This window comes from Carassius carassius, chromosome 12, assembly GCF_963082965.1.
Source record: "Carassius carassius chromosome 12, fCarCar2.1, whole genome shotgun sequence".
Classification (NCBI taxonomy): Eukaryota; Metazoa; Chordata; class Actinopteri; order Cypriniformes; family Cyprinidae; genus Carassius; species Carassius carassius.
The window spans coordinates 17,265,986-17,288,058 of record NC_081766.1 but is presented as its reverse complement, the minus strand read 5'-3'; the positions used below and the strand labels follow the sequence as shown (position 1 = coordinate 17,288,058).

The following is a 22,073-nucleotide window of genomic DNA, read 5'->3' as shown; positions in this document are numbered from 1 at the left end:
ATCAATTCGAAGTTGAATGGTTAACGTTAGTGTCATGAACACACCGCTGTCAATTTTGAGAAGAACCACCTTCAAACAAGTTAATAGCAAGCATTTAAGGGGCCTGCTAAAAAGGAAGCTATTAGCGTTAGAGTAACGTAACCAGCCTGAATTCACCAAATTGTTCTCTGGACCTGAGGGTAGCCTCTTCTTCCTTGCTTCTCTCTTAATTCTCATCAGCAGGACTAGCGCTATCGCTCGCTTCTTACAACGGGACAGATACATGTTTGCTGCTGACCGAAAGGAGGAGGAACAGACTATGAAAGAGCTCCCGCTAAACGTTTTTAAAACTCCGCCTATGCCATAGCGCAGCGCAAATCGCGTTGTATCTGAAGGGCAACGCTGAACCCAGCGGCAAGCGCCGTGCATACCGCGTCCTGTGTGAAAGGCCCAATTACGCGGTCATTATGTGGGAAACACACCGCAATAGAATAAGAAAAAGTTAAACGCTAACGTTATAGTTTGACCTCCTATTAACGTTCGCGCTCTTCCACTGATAAACATGGTATTAGCTTTGTGGCTAATCTAATATAGCAATGCATTAGCGGCTGTAAGTGATGTTACAGAATATTTAGAAGTGATAATGATAGGACCGTTAGCTAGAGCTACCACACAGTTTTTATATACAGGGTATGAACTAAATCTACAATCATTTCACATGACGAACGACAGACTCACCGTCAAAACAGTTGATCGCTTTCTTCTGTAGTGGACTTCTGGCGCTGTTGTTAACTCTGGAGCTGCAGAGCTCCCTCTGGTGGGCACACTATGCAACACTCATAACATGAGTGAAGCATGAGACTCTGTTTCTCATGTTTCATCGGCCGTTATAAATGCCGATGCCGATTTAAATGCAATTAGCTTATATCGGCCGATAATATCGGCCGGCCGATATATCGGTCGGGCTCTACTAAAATCAATCCATCTGTTAATTGTTCAAATTTAAACCATTAGCTGTCAGAAAAACATCAGAAGTTTGACAGATTTATTCAAACATACATAGAATAAATCAATAATGGGTTCAATAACAATACAATTCATATGTAATACAATGCATATTTAAAAATGTTACAAACTTTTTGTGTGTGTGTGTGTGTATTTGATTAACAAATTTATGGACATTAAATTGCTTTCCTGTATTTTTTCTTAAATGTAATTTTATCTGACTTTTTTTCCCCTGTTTTATTGATATTTAAAAACTAAAATTAATTGTTTAAAATTCAAGTGATTTTAGGCATTTCAACATAATAATGTACAGTGTGGAAAATGGATATTTTGAGATTTGTTTATTAAAATGTATTAGTGTAATTAAATTATTGGTGTTTGAAATGTTAACTAAAAGCCGATTATTATCAACAAAAAGAAACTGTAGCTATGTAAGACTGTCTCTTATAGTTGGAGCTTTTGTGTGTTGTGTTTCTTAATAGTGTTTGCACTGCATTAAGATTAAAACATGTTGAGCGCTCCACGGAAAGGAAATGGGCTAGGTCTTCGGTTAGCCTTGAATGAGGTGCCCAGATTACTGAACTGCACAAAGCAATGTGGGTGAAAGTTGTCTTACATAATCATATCCTCAGAGTACAAAGACATCATTTTCCATTAGTAGAGCAATGCCAAATCAAAGTTAATGAACACATCGGAGTTGCAAGTCCAGCAAAAAACCAAACCGCACATACAACTGCAAAGTCGAGCAATTTGGACTACCAAAATGTAGGCCGTTGTTTAATTTAAAGTCAGAAGGGATCAAATAATAAACAACCGGAGAAAAGTTGCTTACTTTTGTTAGCCTACCATATAAGAACAGATATGATCAAATTTGCCATGACTGTAGCCGTGAAGAAGTGGCAGGCGAATAAAGCAAGCTGTTGCTGTAATCATATCATTAGTTGTTGCAGTTGTTTTTTTTCCCAGGGCACATTCAGTTGCAGGCCAGCCAGAATGCAGACTACCAAGACGACTATAATTGGGTAATGATTAGTTGGTTCTCTCTCCAAAAACCAACAATGACTGTAGGGCCACAGCTGTTTTTCCTAAAAGCGGTATTTTGCACAAAAACTCCTGCTGCGTGTTTGAGTGTTTGTGCCAGTGAGTTTGAAGCTATAGTTTAGTTTATTAGTGAAGTAACATATTTAGGTTGTTTTTTATATTTTGTTGCACGTATTGCGATATTTGTTTGGCGATACTGTATCAATTCTCAAAAACAGAATATCAATTTCTCATTTGGGCTTTTGTGGTAACGTCCACCGTGGGAATGTGGCATGGGCGCCGCCTCAGTTCCGCTGCTTGCCGTGTCCCGTGTGAAGAGGCTAATGCGGAGCACAGCAGGTGGTAGGGTCGCCGCGCGGCTGCAGCTTTCTCTCATTTTGGGGGCATTTTGTGCAGTTGGGGCGGTGCTTGCGTCGCGGATTACATGATTCCACTCGGAAAATAAATACAAACTGAAAAACCTGTGAAATCCAAGTGGAAAGGTTCAACATCTGCATTTATTTTAATTGTTATACAATTGTTTTGCTTTCTTTAGGAATCCTGTAAGCAGTTTATTTTTCATTTCTATTAGGCAGATGTAAAAAAGTGTTTCAGTAACACTGAATGTTAAAGGGACTGATTATTGCAAATGCAGATCCCACTGTGTTTTGGTTAAATAATTAGTATTTATTAATTTATTGCTAAGGTTTGCATATGGTGGTGTGTTTTTAATGACCGCTTTCCTATAAATATATCCTATTCCTAAAATAAGAAATATCCCAATATATCTCCTTGCTTACAGTATCGCAATGTATCCCAACATATCGTATCATAACCCCGTATCGTGATACGTATTGAAACGCTAGATTCATGGCAATGAGCAGCACTAGTTATTTGACAATGACCAACAAGAGTGTCCACAATAAAGAAAAGGAAACTGCTTTTAAAATGTTTTGTTTAAAATGCATGTGCTAAATTCTTAGAAATGTACTCTTTGTATTCATGTTGCTTTCATATGGTTTTAGGAAACCGAATGCTTTGTCATAAGTCCATTTATCTAATAGTTTTAGTTCTAATAGAAGACACTTCTTGACATTGACACCCCTTGACAGTCATGGAGGGGTCCAGATGTCATTTCCTGTTTTGTTTTTTGTTGTTTTAACCATGTTAGTTACACCGTGAGGTTGATTTGATCATTTTTTTTTATCAGTGGAGCAGCAAAACAAAATAAAATAAATAAAATCGAATTAAAAATATGCCAAACAACTTTTCATTTCATGGTCTCCATTCTTTTAATTAAAAAAAAATGTTTTCTTCATTAGATCACTTGAGATCAGGACAATTCACTTTCTAGACATTTTTGCCTAGTTAAACAATCTCTTAGATATTTTGGAAATGCCTCTTAGATGAAAATGAAATTAATTTTGATCCAGAAATTAAACTAAAAGGCCACTAGACACAAGGTGTTTTAAAGTCATTGTTTAAATTTTTTATTAATGTATTTCTGAATAAATTAATAGATCTGGACAAAAACAATGATTAAGACAATCAGACAATAAATTCTGTCAATAGTTCAGTTCAGTAGAGACTGGATGAGTATGAAAGTATGAGTGCCAGTATGTGTAAAACGCTCTTTTAAATTTGTAGTTGACAAATAAATCTTAGTCTAAAGTTGCAAATAAAATTAGCTTAATTTTGTTCTTTTTAATTTTGCTGTATTACAGAAACAACCTAACCCTTTTTCTATTTGTTTAGTAGTAACCATGGTTATTACACAGCAAAAATAACTTTTAATTCAAGGATTAAGTTAGGAAGTTTCTGTAATACTTCCCCAGGAAAGCAAAGATACAACAAGGATTAAGAGTAGAACATGGATTCATTTCCGTGTCATGTTAAATGTGCGAGATGAGGAAAGATTGAGGGCGGAAGAGGCAGGCTTCATGTCCGTAAGAGGGAAAAGCGAGCTAAGTTCCATGTTTAACGTGCTGTGGAAAAGTGGAATGTGCTGACATGGCACTTTGTCTGAACTCCAAAATTAATAATCAGACGTGGTTTAGCCTTGCACTGCCAGGAGGCTAAGGCAGCCAAGCTCTGGCCTCTTTGTGGTGGGCCTGAAAAGGAGGGTCTGGCACATGGCCAGTGGGGTTTTGCTTGTTCAGGATTTTTGATTAAATCGTTTATTGTGCTCCACTCACGCAAAGTACCAAGGCAGCTCTTTCTCTAGAAGGGGTGGAATAAGACGGGAGGAAACGTTCATAGTTTTTTTTCACCAGTAAAAAGCTTTTGTCTTATAAATACTTTTTTTTCCTTTGTTTTCTTTGTGCAGTTTCTTTCTATTATCTTTTGCTATGTGATTTTGTTATGCGTTCTAACATCTACTTGAATATTTTGGTTAGTTTTTGTGTTGAAGTGTTTTATGTGACTGAAAGAGGTCTTCAAGGGTTTTAACCAATAGAAAATATACATCCCAAAGCCATCGCTCTACCTAAGACAGAGAAGTGGCCTGCGTTGAAAATACCCGATTTTATCGAAGAGCCTTTACATTACATCATGTCAACAGGCTTCTGCGCTAGACAGTTGCTGTTTTTGGCAGCTTTAGTATTCCACGAAGGACTGTACATTTAGCACTATATTTAAAAAAAGGTAACAGGCAAGTCAAAGTCAAATTTAAAACATTGGCCTCGGGACAGTGAGTCACAACAGTAGATGGAGAAAGCTGCAATCTTGGAAATCACAATTCAAAGATGAGAATGAAGAGAGCCAGGGTCAATGCTGGTGTTAAGAAACATTTTACTTCAGATTTGGATTTTATATTATATAAGGCACTCTTTTCATTTAGAAAATAAATTGAATCCTATGGTATCCTAAAGACATTTTTGGTCTGAATCTATTACTGTAATTATAAATACAGTAGATATGCAAATCATTATCACAGTGAATTGAATACACTTCTTATAGAATGAACATGCTTTTAGTTTTTGAATTAAAATGAGTTTTGATCATTTCAAAAAAGAAGAAAAAAGTCAGTGATGTCATACTAAAGATAAAACCTTATGAAAAGAAGAGCATATTAGATAGTTTGGCATAATCTTGTATTATTTCCTAAAAAAAAAAACTTTTTTTAGCTACTTGTTAGTATTTTTTTAAAAACATTTGTCTGCCAAATCAAAGCCATGTTGTGTAGCCAGAAAGCAGGAAAATTAAACACACAACAGGAAGTGATGTCAGAGAGGGGACCCTTTTATCACAAAACAAATGTTTGTTGCAAGATGTGAAATGTCATGTGTGATTATTTTTGACGATGTAAACAGGCTTCTTTTGAAAATATATTTTAAAACTTAAATATCAGTTATATGAACTAAGGTATATAAATTCACATGTATTAAAGGTGTAACTTTTTTTTACCACTTTTTACTTGTTCACACCACATTTATGTAACTGAATTTAAACCTCTGTTAAAAATAGTATAATGGTTTTTGAAAGGCTTTTCCTTTTCAGTCTTGGACACTCTTATTTATTCGAAAAAGTTCACAGAATGATATCTTTGTAATTGTTATAAGCAGAGTTTTGAGGGAAATTATCTTTTTCTTTTCAGTTGCTCCAGTCCTGGACTTGACCAAACAGTCCACACACCCGGAAACTGCTCCTCCTTATCTTATTAAGGTGGTCGAAGCAATTGAGCGGACAGGTAATACTTTTGTGCCACTGAATTGCATGTAAAGGGCTTTATTGTTTGTTAGAGAGCCTGACCCATGATACGAAGCGCAAATCCAGAGCGAGCAGGAATCCCTGCAGAGCGCCTCCAGGCCACAAGAAAGAACAAAAATATGAAATTATTTATTTTTTAAATTGATTAGAATTTTTTAATAGATATTTCCACATCGAAAATAATATTGAAACCCGAGGTGTTTCTTATTAGACCATATGGCAGTTATTAACATCCAGATTTCCTCTTTCACTGTAAGCCATCCCTCTCTTTCTCCCCGGAGCGAGAGACTGAGGGACGCTCGGACCGTCTGGTTCGACTGAAGCCGTTTCTCACTTCTTCACAGACTAAAGCGAGGCTCAGGGATTCAGCTGGGCTGTTTTCCCAGTTCTCCCGATAGCGTGACTGGATATATTTATATCTCTGGGCTTTTTTACGTTTAATGTTTAGATGTAACTGCTGCTCTAATCCAAGCTGGCATGGAAGATCTATTTTTGAGAGATGAGCTAACTCCTCAATTTTCTGCTAGGTCTGGACTCCAGGACACTATACAGGACATCCACTGCTTCAGCCTCTGACAGACAGAGCCCCGCTGGTAAGTTTAATCGAAGTTCTCATCCTTTGCCACATAGGTGTACACTTCCTGTGCTGGAGAAGACAGTTGGCTGTCTTTTTGATTTTGATTGTTTTAATGTTTTGTGTGTTATTCTTAGTAGCTATGAATCTTTCTGTTCTGTTCATTTTAGTTTAGATATCAGCTTGCATACATTGCTTAAATATCTGTCTGTCTGTCTGTCTATATCAATCATCATCTACAAAGAAATACATTTATTTAAAAATATATTTATATTAATTAATAAATATTCAATATAAAATGAAAGCATTATTGTTTAAATCCTAAATAGAAAAATAATTATTTAAATCTATCAATCTATATATCAAGATATTAATAAATAAATACATTTCTCTATTTAAAATATATAATTTATTGTATGTAATATTTATTGTATCATAATATAAAATATAAGCATTGTTTAAATAATTCTGTATATTAAATAAGTGTAATTATTACTCAGTCTGTCCATCTGTATAATCAATATCTGTCGATCGTTCACTTCATAGTGTTTGTGTAATTATTAAAAATATTTTAAAACATTACTTCCAAGATTAGATTTAAAATTAAATTAATGAAGTGTCAGGCTTTTGGATTTTACTGTATATACTATTAAAAAAAACTGGTACAGCAAAGTAAAATGTTGTAAAAGGGATACTCCACTCTAAAATTAAAATGCTGTCATTAATCACTTGCCCCCATGTCGTTCCAAACCCGTAAAAGCTCAGTTTGTCTTCGGAACACAATTTAAGGATATTTTGGATAAAAATATTTTATTTTTTTATAGTTTTCTTCGCTTACAAAAAGTGTTCCAGTCACTTCATATAACCCAGAATGCACATCTGATGGCAGCTGGAGTATTCTGACGACAACTTTTCATACCTTTCATGGACCTTGACACTGTTATGTACTTGGCAGTCTATGGGACAGGCTCAAGCCTCCAGGTTTTCATCCAAAATATCTTTAAATTGTGTTTCGAAGACGAACCAAGCTTTTACAGGTTTGGAACGACATGGGGGTAAGTGATTTAATTACACAATTTTCATTTTTGGGGTGGAGTAACCCTTTAATGGTTAGGTAATGTTTACCAACGATTTGCTGTTTGGTTATCATAAGTTCCAGGATATTTCTGTAACTCTGTTTGAAAGGGATGTTTTGGATTAGATAATGTGTATCTTGCTGTGACTGGTCATTTATTATATGTGCATCATGATGAAACCAGTCATTTGTTGCTGTGCAGAGCTGCAGGAGTTGGACGTGGGACATTGGGACATTCATGCACTCTCGGAGGCTCTCGTTCGGTACCTGCAGGAACTTCCTGCCCCCATCATCCCTCCCTCTGTTTATACAGACCTTCAGGCAGCAGTGCAATTAGAATCAGGTATGTGCCACTTTTCACTCATCGGTGCAGGCCCAAAGAGCAGCGTTTGTAGAAAGTAACCGAACTCAGCGAGCAAACAGCTCAGAGTGTCTGCCATGTCTTGGCCTGAGCATCTGATGACCCGTGTGCTCATGGTGATGTCATTCCTGAATAGACGTTTCCTCCGTGAGGAGCCGAGAGCAGCTGCTGCAGGTACTGGAGAAGCCAGAAGTTCCACTGCAGAACCTTCTGACGCTGCATTATTTGCTCAAACACCTGGAGAAGGTCTGCCAGCGCGCTGCACAGAACGGCCTCAACATTCACACCCTCGGCCAAATCTTTGGCCCTCTGTTGATCAGGGGCCCTGTGAGCGGGTGAGCGGGATGTTTTTTTTTTTTTTTCTATTGGCTGTAAATTTGTTGCTGTAAAGTAGCGTATGTGCAAACCATCTTCATTTCTGTGTGTTTGATTTACAGGTCAGAGGAAGATGAGGGGTTTCCTGCGGTTGCGGTTGAGAGACTTCTTTTGGAGAGAATTTGGGAACAAGAGCCGACTCCTCCCGGTGAGTCACCGGTGTCATTTTTGCTGTTGTGTATAATAGACTGTTTCGAGGGGGGATTTACGCGGGTAATCTGTGTTTTCAAACCTTTCAAACCATGCCAATCAGGATCTGATACCCTTGTGAAAGACCCCTATCTTAAAATAGAAATTTAGCACAATATAGATCCTTTTTTTTTTTTACTGACAGCGTATTTTCACCCAATTTTAGTCATGTCTGTAAACCTAAAGAGAAACAGTTTCAGTGAAATAAATGTATATAATGCTTTCCACAGTCAGTTTTTCTTGTTAAAGCAACCGTGGTTAGGGATCTCCCTATGGATGCAGCCTTGGTTACAGTTCAGTAAACCATTTTATTTCATTACAAAAAATGCATTATGGATTTGCATTTAAAAATAAATGGCAAAAAAGCTTTTTCTTCCCTAGTGTAGACTTCAACTCTACTACAGGAGAGAAAACTTGATGTTGTTGTTAAATATCCAGGCTAGTATCTGAAAGGTTGCAGGGCTGATCCCTGAGCGATCACCATTATGCCCTTGAGCAAGACGGGTTGCTCTAGAGACACATGTTTCTATGGTGAAGAAGCATGAAAGTCATGAAAGCAAATGTTGGCCCCAGTCGTGTGGGGATAAATAAAAATGGATTTATTTGAATCGTAAATATTTGTATCTTATCCAGCTCTCCCTCCTAAACCACCCAAAGCCAAAGCAATGGCCTCATCTGTGACCAATGGAAACAACGGCTTACTGAGTGAAGCTGAATGGTACTGGGGAGACATTTCAAGGTAAATCACTGACAAAATTACCTATACGGCTGTAATTAAGATTGTCACACTTTTCTGTATATGATTAATCTGTATTCGATGCCTTTGGTATTAGAGAGGAGGTGAATGAGAAGTTGAGAGACACTCCTGATGGTACGTTCCTGGTGCGGGACGCATCAAGCAAAGTGCAGGGAGAGTATACCTTGACCCTCAGGTGAGCGCCGCCTCAGACCTAATAGTGGTTCGTGTGATATCTAATAAGAGATGCATACTTTGCGTAGGTGTGCTGCTGTATCATTTGTTTGATATGCATCATTACCAAGAGGAATTTCTAACAGAGACCAGAAATGATCAAAGCCTTGTTTTGTTTATTGCAGGAAAGGAGGCAATAACAAACTGATCAAGATTTTTCACCGCGGGGGGAAGTATGGCTTCTCAGAACCTCTTACTTTTCTCTCTGTGTTGGAGCTCATCAACCACTACCGGCACGAGTCTCTGGCCCAATACAACGCCAAGCTGGACTCTCGCCTGCTCTTCCCTGTGTCTAAAAATCAACAGGTATGATGCCTCCAATCCTCAAACTAATGGCACAGTCTTCATGTTATAGTGGTAGTTCATGGAAAAAAAAATAAGTATTTATCTTTATTCATTTACCCTTATTTACCAAAACAATTTTTTTTAAGAATCGTCACATGGAACCTTTTCTATACAATGACTAACTTTCAGTATCCAAAAAAAAAATAAAAAATAACATTAAATCATCAAAATGTCTTGAGACTTCTGTATCCATTTTCGTTCCCTTCATCTAGTTTTTGAACCCAATGAAGTATGTAAAAGGGTTAGTTCAGCCAAAAATGAAAATTATGTCATTAATAACTCATCCTCATGTCGTTCCAAACCCGTAAGACCTCTGTTCATCTTCGGGACACAGTTTAAGATATTTTAGACTTAGTCCGAGAGCTCTCAGTCCCTCCATTGAAACTGTGTGTACGGTATACTGTCCATGTCCAGAAAGGTAAGAAAAACATCAAAGTAGTCCATGTGACAAATATATTACAAATAAATTATGTATCTGGAATGTCCTTGGCAATCTTACAATGTTAATTGGCTGTCACTCCTGAAAGTCGCTATTCATTTGCATAAAGTTGATGGATTCTGAACTTTTTTTCTTAACGCCCCATCTGGTCGCCAACAGCCGCCATCGCCTGAAATCGCCAGATCTCCATTGAAATGAATGGAATTGTGTCGCTTTGCTGTTGCATGTCACTTGTAGTTTGAACAGGATGTTCCAAAAAGCAACACATAATTAATACTGTCAGCTCCTAATGAATCTGAACATTAAAACATTATTACTTGTAATTCATTGCCTTGCTGAACGAATCATTCTTTTGAACCGGCTCTTTTTAGTAAGCTGAATGAACCAGGTCAGTAAATCGGAGTGAAAGTTAACCTCTACCTACGGACTGACTTTCAATGTCCAAAAAATAATACCGTAAAAGAACAAACTTAAAAAATAAAATATCTTAAAGTGATAGTTTACCCAAAAATAAAAATTACCCCATGATTTCCTCACCCTTGAACCATCCTAGGTTTATATGACTTTCTTATTTCAGACAAATACAACAAAAGTTACATAAAAAATTGTCCTGGCTCTTCCAAGCTTTATAATAAGCTTGTGAACACATCTTGTGCTCTGCAGGATCAGGTGGTGAAAGAGGACAGTGTGGAGGCAGTAGGAGAGCAGCTGAAGGTTTATCACGAGCAGTATCAGGAGAAGAGTCGTGAATATGATGTACTGTATGAAGAATACACACGCACATCACAAGTAGGTTGCATCTCATCTCTCCTGCCTATGCATTTGGATCTAATTAACAGTCACTAACGGTCTGTTCGATCTTTCTCAGGAGCTGCAGATGAAACGAACAGCCATAGAGGCCTTTAATGAGACTATCAAGATCTTTGAGGAGCAGTGTGAAACCCAGGAGCGCGTCAGTAGAGAAAGCATTGAGAAGTATCGCCGAGAAGGCAACGACAAGGAGATTGAGAGGTTCTTCTGTTTTTTTTATTACACATCATTGCACTGTAGTGATACAAATGTGTGAATCTGAGTCATGTTTTGGCATATATATATACAAGTGGGAAACCTTTTTTTTTTTTTACTGTCTCTTCAGAATTCAGAGCAACTCTGAGAAGCTAAAATCCAGAGTGACAGAGATTCATGACAGCAAGAGTAAGTTGGAACTGGACTTGAAGCAACAAGCCACAGACAATCGAGAGATAGACAAGAAGATGAACAGCTTGAAACCAGACCTCATACAGCTGAGGAAGATAAGGGACCAATACCTTGTGTAAGAAAAAAACTCCTATATATATATATATATATATATATAGACAATAACATTTTGGATTTTTATGTTTTAACAATTTACTTTATAATGTAAAAAATTTTATTTGAACTGAAATGTATTTATTTACAAAACTGATATGTTGCTAATGTGTCATCATATGAGCAACCATGCTATTGCATCTTAAAATACTTTTTCTGTTTTGATGTATTTTAAAATGTCATTTCCTGTGACGCAAAGCTGAATTTTCAGCATCAGCATTTTACTCCAGTCTTCAGTGTGGAAAAAAAGCAGGCAAAAGCACGCACATCAATTTCAACTGGGTGCTCGACCAAGAAACAAGCGGAAAAAGATTTAAATGCAAAGTCGGCAACACCAAAGCTCCAAAAGTATCAAAAAATGAATTATTTAAATAAGTCTTCAGTGTCACATGATCCTTCAGAAATCATTCTAATATGCCGATTTGGTGCTTTAAAAAAAAAAACAAAAAAAAAAAACCTTTCTTATTATTATCAATGTCAACAACAGTGCTGTCTAATATTTTTGTGAAAACCATGATGCATTCTTTAGGATTCTTTGATGAATGGGACGTTTAAAAGAATACCATTTAATGGGTTACAAGAAAGACACCGTTAAACTTGTGAAGAGTTATTTGTTTGTGAACTGGACTATGCTAGTCAAGTTTTCTCACTGTTGAGTCGAGGCAGTAAATACAACGCTATATAAAAACATTTTGTCTTGACATTATTTTGTGGTACGCTGGCGTTACTGCAAGCTCACAATATAATTTATTTTGTTGTAGATTCAGCAGAGCGTGTCAGGAAACTGCACTCTGGTTATTTATTCACAGGTAACCATTGCTGATGTTAAAAGCACTGATGTTGTCTTTGCAGATGGTTGACTCAGAAAGGCACCAAACAAAGGAAGATCAACGAATGGCTAGGTATAAAGAACGAATCAGAGGAGTAAGTTCTGTTCAGTTTGTCCTTAGATAATGTTTTCAAATAGAAATCTGAATTTGTATGAAGCCAGACCCAGGTCCATTGGTCCTTTTAGGGTACTCACAGAAATCCCTGCAACTTGACTTAACATTATCTTTTGAACATTTAAACATAGACTGACTGTCTGCTTTTAAAATCACAAGACAAAAGTACCAAAAAAAGATCTTACCACAAAACAATGTTGAAATCATTTCAAATATTACATTGAAAGATCTTATAGAGATGTAATAGTGGATTTGTTTATTGTTTGTGTTTTGTATGTTAAACTATGGGATATGACATGGCATAAAACAATTCAGTAAAGCAGGAATGGTAAATAATATATCTTATTGCACAATGCACAGTAATTTATATTTTGGGCAGGTACATCACATATACTGTATAGAAAAAAAACAGTAATCATTCCATTTATGACCTTTCAGCTTGTACTCTCTGTTGGATGACGATGACGATCAAGCACATCTCGATGAGTGTACCTGGTACGTTGGGGACATCAAGCGCACACAGGCGGAGGATCTCCTGAGAAGCAAACGAGACGGCACCTTCCTCATCAGAGAGAGCCAGACCCAGAAGGGCTCCCTCGCCTGCTCTGTAGTGTGAGTACTGAAGCACTTTGCATCTTATTCGAAACTGGTTCCTTTTTTTTTTTTTTAAAAATAATGGAACTCAGTGTCATTGATAATCAAATCATAACACAACCTCATAACAAAGCGATTGTTATGAGTTCAGAAACCATACATCCAGTATAGTCCAACACCCATAATCCAGTTTGTGATTTTTTGATTTCTTTGTATTATTGTTTAATATTATTGGATTACATTTACACAGTCTCTAAAAAGACATTTAAAGAGTGCGTGTACATTTTGCATGAATTGCTTTAAAATGTATTTCATGATTTCTGCTTTACTGGTTACTGTGTATTTATGTTAAGCGATTGCATATGGTCTTGATGAATTATTACAATGTTTACTTGATGTTTATATTATATGTTGTAGACGATTGAAAGAGCACATCATATTTCCCTCATCTTTTTGAATGAGCAGCGAGTAAATAATAAGTAGAAAATAGACATTCCAAAATAAGAGTCCCATTGCATTTTAGGCTTGTTTATAATTCAAAGACTTGCAGCTCTTTTTTTTAAAGATATTATTGGTTTTGTAGTTACACATTAAACTGTATCTGGTATTTTTAATTCATATAATAAACCTCAAATGTTATATTGATATATTAGTGCAAGCCATTTTTAATACACATATGTATATATTGAATAAAACAATTTGTTAGTATTTTAAACTTGTCGTAGCCGGTTTAATAAAAAAATATATTTTACAGATACATCATTCATTTTAAGATTCTAATGATTTGTTGTTATTTTTATATGCAAGTGTTAAAAAAGGTCTTGAAACTATTTAATCTGGTTAAAAAAATTATTTCCTTTCTCTAAATATGGATTCTTTAAAAAGTACTGAAAGACTCATTATTGACACCATTTTAAGGAACCAGAAGTGTTAAGAGGAACTTGGAACTGGAATCGTCAAATTCTTCACAGTTCTCTTCTCGAGCTGTGGCCTGACATTCTCTTCTTTTCCAACAGCGTGGATGGAGAGATCAAACATTGTGTGGTTTACAAGACGGCCACGGGTTTTGGATTTGCTGAGCCCTACAACCTTTACGGTTCCTTGAAAGACTTGGTCCTGCACTACAAACACACCTCTCTGGTCCAGCACAACGACTCCCTGAATGTAACCCTGGCCTACCCGGTCCTCGCACAGCAGCCTAGATGAGCACGGCCCAGGACACACATATAAAGCATGATCAAGCACATTATACAGAGCAAATTATACTAACACCAAACTTTTATGTTTATGGTAGAGAACAGATAAGCACAGTATATTATCGTAAGTAAACGTATGGCTTTTTTTGTAAGCCCATAGTTTTCCGTATCAATCAAAGTCAGCTGCAGTAATCATATTAAGATCACAGCTACTCTGTATTTGTTGTCCCGACATGAGAGAGAGGAAGGTGTCATGTGATTCCATGAAAGCTCGAACTAGTGTCTAAGTCCTGGATATTTTCGGTGAGGACACCAGGCCAGGGACGAGATGAGGAATTAACCGAAAGGTGCAGCTGTTGATAATCAATCTTTTAGCTGTTATGCCACTGTGCAACTGTTTGGTTGGTCACTTCTGCCAACCATATGAATAGATTCCTCTTTATGTGATTTGTCCTATAGAAGATGTGAAACAAACCTTTTTATTATTACTATTATTATTATATCATACATGTTCGAGGGACACTGAAGTCCTTCTAGCTTCTAATCAGGCTCTTTAAAGCTAGTCGTCATGGTCAGAATATATAGCCATCAACAATTGTGTGAATTTCTTTGAGATATTACACCACAGAGTTGGAAGTCTGGCATCTTAATGGTTTCTGTGGGCTGGTATCGGTGCTTCATGGTGCTTTATTTTTGACTCTTGTAACGTGAGAATAATGCATAGCTATAGTGACCTGTTAAGATCCAGAGCAGAACAAAGGTGATCCCAAAGCAACATTGCACGCGTACAGGAGCTTCCACTCGCTTAGAAAGAAAGGTTTTAAGGGGCAAAGCTGGTTATTCAACATGCACAAGCATGTTGAGATCATGTTGAGACACTTGAGATTTAAACCAGGATATAATTACAGATTTTCGAGGAAATTATCAGTTGGAATATGTTTTGTTTGTAATAGGAAATTAGTCGTAATGTTTGTTGGCCGTTTTGTAACTGTACAAGCCTTAAGTGTTTCATCCTGTGACCTCGGCGTATAGTCAGATGAGACATCGTTCTGAACATCATGCAGTCAGCTGGGTGAAGAAATGCATATTTAGTGAGTGATGATTAAATGTTTTTTAGCAAGTAAGAACCTGAGCAGTTTTGTGCTTGCTTACTAAGAAAGTATAATTAAATGAGACATACTTTGAGAGGAAGTGGCTTAAAGTACCTTCTGCCCATGTGTCCTGGAGGAGCTTTCCTTTGATTGGGGCGGTACAGAATGCTTCACTTCCAGAGATTATATATATATATTCCCTGCAGCCAAGTTAAGCAAAAGTTAATGTGCTTATCAAATGCTTATTAAAAAAAGCACAATTATACGATTTTTTTATTGAACAAAGGAGGATCATCTCATCAAACGCATTCTGTTTTATAATGTCAAATAAAGCGCTTTCTAATTACAGGTCTGTTGGGAGTATCAAGATAAAGAAGACTATGATAAAATGAAAGGACCTCTTGTAATGTTTAATATTTAGCATTTAAGCTTTTAATGAGGTTTGGTCTTAACCAGTATGCACTTTTGTCAGTTCATTTGAGGTACTTTTTTTAACCACAGGAGTAGTTTCATCCATTTTACAAAGTTAGTGTTTAGGCCTGTTTACACCAAGACAGAAATTCATTGTGATAAAGATTTGAATTTGATGAAACGGCTGATAATGTATCTGATCAGACTGACACAAACATTTGCATGCCGTCAATGTGACATTTTGATAATATATGTATATATATAGAAATATAATATAATATAATATACACAGATAGGTGTTCTTCAGGAAGAGTTGATGCAAAAAAAAGAAAATACTCACTATCATGTTGTTCCAAAAATACCTTCTTTTGTTTAACACACAAGAATATATTTTGAAGAAAGTTTGTAATCAAACATTTGCTGGTAGCCTTTGAGTTACATTTTTTTTTTTTTACATGCTATGGAAGTCAATGGCTGCCATTACCTGTTTGGTTACTAGTGTTTTTTGAAATACCGTCTTTTGTGTTCAACAGAAGAAAGAAAATCATAAAGGCTTGGAATAAGAGGTGGACTAAATGATGACAGAATTTAGTTTTGGTTGAAATAAATCCCTTTATGCCAACCAATAAGATTCAGGCTTTCTAGTCACAAGCCCAGAGCCACTGCTGTTACATTAAACTAATTTGTTGGCACTGACAGACAGTAGTGTCTGTAGCACAGCAGGGTTTTTTCTTGCGTTTCCATAAACACCACCTACTGTCAGGGAGAGAAATTACATTTTTATTCAGCACTTGTTCCGTTTTTTTACGCATTGGTCTAAATAGACAAATTGAATGGAAAAATTGGACTGCATTTTTGTTTCATACATGAAATTCATCTTGGTATAAACAGGCTTTAAAAAAAATTATTATTATTATTATTAAGGCTGCATTTTAACCGGGAGAAAACTAATCGATTTAAAATGCAAGTTGGAATTAAGACTTAATTCAAATCTAGAAACTTTAAACTAGCCTAAATCATTTGCTTATGGCATCCTCCTTTAAGATTGATTTTTTTTTTTTTTGTAAATCTGCCACAAACATTAAAATGAGGCAGGCTTTTGTTTCATAAGCTTGTTTTTCGGTGTACTCCGGTTTGTTTCGTCATTGATGGGATGAAGTTGTTTTGCTCTGATGGTGTGGAGTGGAGCGAGAACAGAGACACTGGTTATGATTCTTTGACTGTTCTGACTGACATCAGGTCATTGAGAGCACCCAGAATGAGCCAGATGTGATGAGTTTGGGTGAGATAAAGCAGTGGAGTAAATGCACTATACAAGCACATCTTGAGGTGATTTTGAGTGACAGTTAATGAAGCTCGACAGTCAGAGCAACTGAAATTACACAGGTAAATGACACATTTTAGTGACAAGCTTGTAGTGTCAGTGTGTTGTGATCGTGCAGAAGTGGGTCTGTTCTTTGTGAATTTTTTTTTTCTTCAACTTTTAAAAGAGAGACTAATTTTGTCCTTTTTTATTATTTTTTTTCTTATTGTAAGTAATGACATTACGGATTCAAAGATAAGCTAGCTTGAATATCTCTCTTCCATTGAGTACAGTTACAAATGTTTACAGTATCTAATTAACCAAATAGAAGATGTATTTTCAGACATACTCCGTCTTGTCCTGAAAGGAGTCTGTTAGACGGGGTTTCTTGTCTTTTTTTGTGGCTCTATTGTTTTAAACTTGAAGATTTTGTTTTCTTTCTTTGTTCAACAGTGCTCCCTCACCTTGCATATTTTCTTCTGAATAAAAAGTTTAATATGGTTTTTTAGGTTGCAGCTGTGACCCAGAGCAGGTTTGCCAGCTTTCTTCATATTCTTTCCCCATAGCAGACATATTTTTCTTTTTCAAGTCTCAAGTTACATAGAATTAATTAAAATCCAGAAGCAAAGTTTATAATAATTATAGACTGAATTCTAACTTCCTTCTATAGTCTCAGTCAAGAGCAAGAACTAAAATTAGTAGTTCTTTTTCCTCTTCCGTCTTTCGATGACAAGATGGTAAGATACAGCAGGGCCAAATATTTTATAGACATTTGTTTTTGTTCTATTATAACAGAGTATGAAATACATTTTTCATGCATAGTTGTTATGACATAACTATGGAGGCTTAGTTTATGTCACAATTCTGTCTTTTTTTCTGGCACGTCTGAGAGGGAAAAAAGTTGGAATTGCGAGATATAAAGTCAGACTTGTGTGAGAGAAACTTGCAATTGTGAGGAAAAAAAGTTGGAAGGACTTTTATTGTATTTTTTTCCATAGCGAAAACGCAAAACAGAATTTTTAAATGAATCCACAATTGCAAGACGTAAGCTTAGAATTATGAGGAATATTTGAGCGAGTTTATATCTCGCATTTCCATCTTTTTTCCCTCAGAATTAAACTTGATGATATATTTTGAAGTGCCATTGGACATGGAGGACGGGGAGCACTGTTTGTTACCCAGTACAGTTCTACTGGATGTGTGTGTGCACAAACTTTATGTACATACTTTATTTCCTTTTACTACTTCTGTTCTATCCAATCTGTTTTTGGGTGCAGATTTTTCTGTGTACAGTTTGCATCAGTGTTGTTTGTCTCTCAAACAGGTACACAAGCATTACAGAGATGGCTTTTTAATAGGTAGATGGAATTATTTTTAAGACAATAAAAAGATGGGTTTATTGCATCATCTTGTCTGTTGTCATCACTTTGCTCTTGTGATCTGAACAGCTGTTGCTTTTACAGCAAATGTCATGCTGAAGCAGCAGAAACCCAAAAACTTGTCAATTGTCTTTTGACAAACACTTTGGCATGTGCCCTTACATTACCTAAGGGTGGAAAAAATCTGAGCAACTATAGCGCCGACCTAGAGAATGTTTCATTGTTTGACCTACATCTTGATCAGGATAGTTTTAAATCTTGAAATATGCTGCCAACACTTTTATGCTAGGAATAGTTGTTGTTTGGTGCGCATATAAAGTGAATGTTCCTTGTTCAGTCTGTTCATGAATTAACCTATTTATTCCCACAAATTTCCCAGTGAAGGGAAAATTTCCGTAGATTTCATAGTCAAATTAAACAACCCACATGCCTTGAAAAAACAAGTTAGTGCAGGCGTGTTATATTGTGTTTTTAATCCACAATTGGAGCTAGTGGTGAAAAACTAAGTGAAAAATTACTCACTTGGTAATTAAGAAGAATTTGTTTTTTTAAATTATTCTTTTTATAGTAGTAGTTCACTTTCAGAATGAAAATTATGTCATTTACTCACTCTCCACTTGTTCCAAACCTGTATGGGTTTCTTTCTTCTGTTGAACACTTTTGAAAAATGTTGGTATCCAAACAGTTGATGGCCACCATTGACTTCCACAGTATGTTTTTGTCTACTATGGAAGTCGGTAGTGCCCATCAACTATTTGGATACCAACATTTTTCAAAATATCAACTTTTGTGTTCAACAGAACGGAAGAAAGAAATTCACAGGTTTGGAGCAATTGGATGAGTAAATGATGACAGAATTTTCATTCTGGAAGTAAACTACTCATTTAATTAAAGATGGCGAGGTCACGTGAATTTTAAATAAAATGTGCACGGATAAATTATTTTCAATGTACAATACAATATTCCACAAAAGAATTTGAAATGTCCATTTTGAATCCACAGTTTTATAATGTGCATCGATCAGTTATGAAATCAGGCTCGGTGTGGCTACGAGCATTTCACATGTAGGCTACAACGGAGCATTGACACGGAAATCATATTTCAGAGCAGAAAACTGGCATCAAATAGCTCTGTTCATGTGACTGTTTACACCAGGCATGTATAAAGTTCACACAGAAACAAGACATTTTCATTTAGAGGTAAAAGTCGTGTAAAATGCAACTCGTATGAGAGCCTTCAAACTCAAAAAGTAAATTGTCACATGTTGCTAGTTGGGATTATAGCGCCATTCTAGTAGTTAATCTGGTAAATTTAGGCTACTGTATGCGGTAATGACGTTAAAAATTATAATAATAAAATAACGAGTTCCAATAGGGTTTTTTTGTTTGTCTGTTGTTTTACTTTAGAAATACAGCCGATAGTCAGTTTATGTCTCAGATCTTCCTCGTGATATTGCAGCAATGTTCCGTGCTGTAATAAAAGTCTCCAGCATTTACAGAGCATGGTTTTGCCGGATTTTAATGACGTCACGTCACTATACACCAATCAATATGTAGCACCGGTGTAAGAGGAAGAGAGTTTAAAATGTAAGACTCGCTCTGTTTATTCAGAAATCAAGGCAAGCTGGTGAACAGGAATCATGCTCGGCTTTAAAGTGTCTGTGCTCCTCTTCGCTGTCTGTTCTCTGAGTAAATCCAGCTGCAGGTTTCTAAACTCCTGTAGTTATCCACCGTCACAATGGTGCGACTCTCGAGACATTGCAGCCGAATGTGGGGTGAGTGACTCTAGCATTAAACTTAAAGTTTGGCCTTAAATATCATAACATGAAACGATTAGGATGTGTTTTATTTTATTATTTCACTTTGTCTATAATTTAGCTTGCACGAAAAATAAAACTGCATTTGAAGTTACATTAGAAAGGCTACACTGGATATGCAAATCGTCTTGATGTAACTTAATAGTTCTATTTACACTTCTCCTTTTATGCTCACCGCTGTCTGGGAATTCATGATTTTTTTTCTTTTCATTTTTGGGCATCAAAGAGGCGGACGCCCGATTATTGTGACCAAAGCTGAGCGTTTCCCTTTATTCTCTTCTTTATTAGGTACTGGAACAATGCATGAAGTTTAACGTAACTAAGCCCACCGCTGACAAGGTCACCGTGGGCCTGTACTATGAATCTCTGTGTCCTGGATGCAGGCAGTTTCTTGTATTGGGGCTCTTGCCTACCTTCGTTATGTTGCAGGACATCATGGCTATTGATTTGGTTCCATATGGAAATGCACAGGTATATTTACTCTCCCAACTGGTGCTCAGGCAATTTAACCTCAGTACAGACATCACATTACTCCTATTTACATATTATATGACTAGCATCTATATCACTATTTGCACTGTGTAAACGAGATGATATTTACTTATGTTCACACCATGCAAACATAATCTGCACCGTGCAAACAGCAACCAATTTCTTTTACGCATAGTAAAAGTAAGTTAAATGTATGTTCAAATGCTGTTCATAATGTTTTTGCAATAGGAAAAAGAAGATAAAGGGAAGTACATCTTCACTTGTCAGCATGGCCAGGATGAATGTCAAGGTAACCTGATTGAGGTGAGGTTTTGCCATTTATTTCACCCTTAAAACTTTTTAAAGTAGATTGCTGTTATATTGGAGGCATCTTGTTTAGTGCTGAAATAAAGGTGTTATAATTGTAGTCTTTTCTTTTAGACCTGCTTGTTGAATATGTTCGGAATAAACGCTGTTACAGTAATTTTCTGCATGGAGTCAGGACCAAATGTGCTGAAAGCTGCCCAGCCGGTAAGTGGACATATCTATTTTACCTTCTTTTATTTAATTTATTATTTATTGTAAACCCCCAATGCTAATCTGTACCTCTTATCTCAGTGTTTCGAAGTCTACTTTCCTGATGAAAAATGGGATTCAGTCATGGCTTGTGTGAACGGAGATAAGGGCAATGAATTAATGCATCAAAATGCTGTGAAAACAAATGCTCTGAAACCCCCTCATCAATATGTGCCTTGGATAACTATTAATGGAGTAAGGACAAGTTTTTGTTTATTTACAAGGAAAATGTGTTTGTTGAGTTTTTCCTGGTGATTAAATGGCACATTGTTGTCCCTGCAGGAACACACCGATGATCTTCAGGAAAAAGCGATGAATTCTCTCTACAATCTTGTGTGCAGCTTGTACAAGGTTTGTTTAAAAGCCTGTTAGTGTTTATGCTAATTTTATCATTTCTTCTTGTCAATATGAAGAGACTATCACATGATGTCTTCATTCTTTGTGTTCATACAGGGTGAAAAACCACCTGCTTGTGGTCAAGGGTTGAAGAAGAAAACCAACAGTTACTGCATGAATAATCAATAACTATGATAACAGCACTACTCATGTCAAGAATGATGAGACAATGTATGAAACATAAGCCAATACATGCTGCAATGTATTTGAATTTTTTTTACAATTTTTTTTTATCTTTTTATGTTTGTATGTACATGAAACCATAATTGTGTACATGGTTTTCAGCTGCAAAGTACAACTGGTGACAAGACAGTATGTTTATATAGTCACATTTTAATACTGTTTTGTATGCATAAAATTAAAAAGCAAATTTCCATCACCTTTGCATTTTTATTAGTTTTTAAGAGCTTTTTGTATTAATGGTTTTTAAGAAATCCATCATTGCTAGAGTGGACTTTACTCAAGAGAAATGCTTCCTCAGTGATTTCACATTTTGCTTATCATTA

The 22,073-nt window shown here is 36.3% G+C and overlaps 2 protein-coding genes across 4 annotated transcripts in view; both read left to right on the top strand.

Moving 5' to 3' along the window:
- The window catches only part of LOC132154951 (phosphatidylinositol 3-kinase regulatory subunit gamma-like), a 30,086-nt gene extending 14,888 nt beyond the window's left edge, over window positions 1–15,198 (top strand). For 2 of the 3 annotated variants that reach the window (XM_059563697.1, XM_059563698.1), the window contains exons 3-16: window positions 5,600–5,692; window positions 6,240–6,305; window positions 7,564–7,704; window positions 7,859–8,057; window positions 8,160–8,245; window positions 8,920–9,025; window positions 9,120–9,218; window positions 9,382–9,562; window positions 10,704–10,829; window positions 10,909–11,051; window positions 11,176–11,352; window positions 12,243–12,314; window positions 12,773–12,946; window positions 13,945–15,198. In XM_059563697.1, the coding sequence (XP_059419680.1) occupies window positions 5,600–5,692; window positions 6,240–6,305; window positions 7,564–7,704; window positions 7,859–8,057; window positions 8,160–8,245; window positions 8,920–9,025; window positions 9,120–9,218; window positions 9,382–9,562; window positions 10,704–10,829; window positions 10,909–11,051; window positions 11,176–11,352; window positions 12,243–12,314; window positions 12,773–12,946; window positions 13,945–14,134 (1,853 nt within the window). In that variant the 3' untranslated portion in view covers window positions 14,135–15,198. The remainder of the gene's footprint in view (window positions 1–5,599; window positions 5,693–6,239; window positions 6,306–7,563; window positions 7,705–7,858; window positions 8,058–8,159; window positions 8,246–8,919; window positions 9,026–9,119; window positions 9,219–9,381; window positions 9,563–10,703; window positions 10,830–10,908; window positions 11,052–11,175; window positions 11,353–12,242; window positions 12,315–12,772; window positions 12,947–13,944) is intronic. The other variant, XR_009437213.1, reaches the window with a different exon arrangement.
- A 4,666-nt stretch (window positions 15,199–19,864) lies between these two features.
- LOC132154969 (gamma-interferon-inducible lysosomal thiol reductase-like) lies at window positions 19,865–21,946 on the top strand. The gene is made up of 7 exons (XM_059563721.1): window positions 19,865–20,082; window positions 20,413–20,595; window positions 20,845–20,919; window positions 21,037–21,126; window positions 21,214–21,366; window positions 21,454–21,522; window positions 21,625–21,946. Exons 1-7 carry the CDS (start codon window positions 19,948–19,950, stop codon window positions 21,694–21,696), a joined length of 777 nt encoding a protein of 258 aa, XP_059419704.1. The 5' UTR covers window positions 19,865–19,947; the 3' UTR covers window positions 21,697–21,946.
- The last annotated feature ends 127 nt before the right edge of the window (window positions 21,947–22,073 follow it).

Coding starts and splice junctions, on each gene's coding strand:
- LOC132154969 (XM_059563721.1), top strand. CDS start 19,948: ATGCTCGGCTTTAAAGTGTCTGTGCTCCTCTTCGCTGTCTGTTCTCTG. Junction 20,083..20,412: donor ACATTGCAGCCGAATGTGGG/GTGAGTGACTCT, acceptor CTTCTTTATTAG/GTACTGGAACAATGCATGAA. Junction 21,127..21,213: donor TGCTGAAAGCTGCCCAGCCG/GTAAGTGGACAT, acceptor CTCTTATCTCAG/TGTTTCGAAGTCTACTTTCC.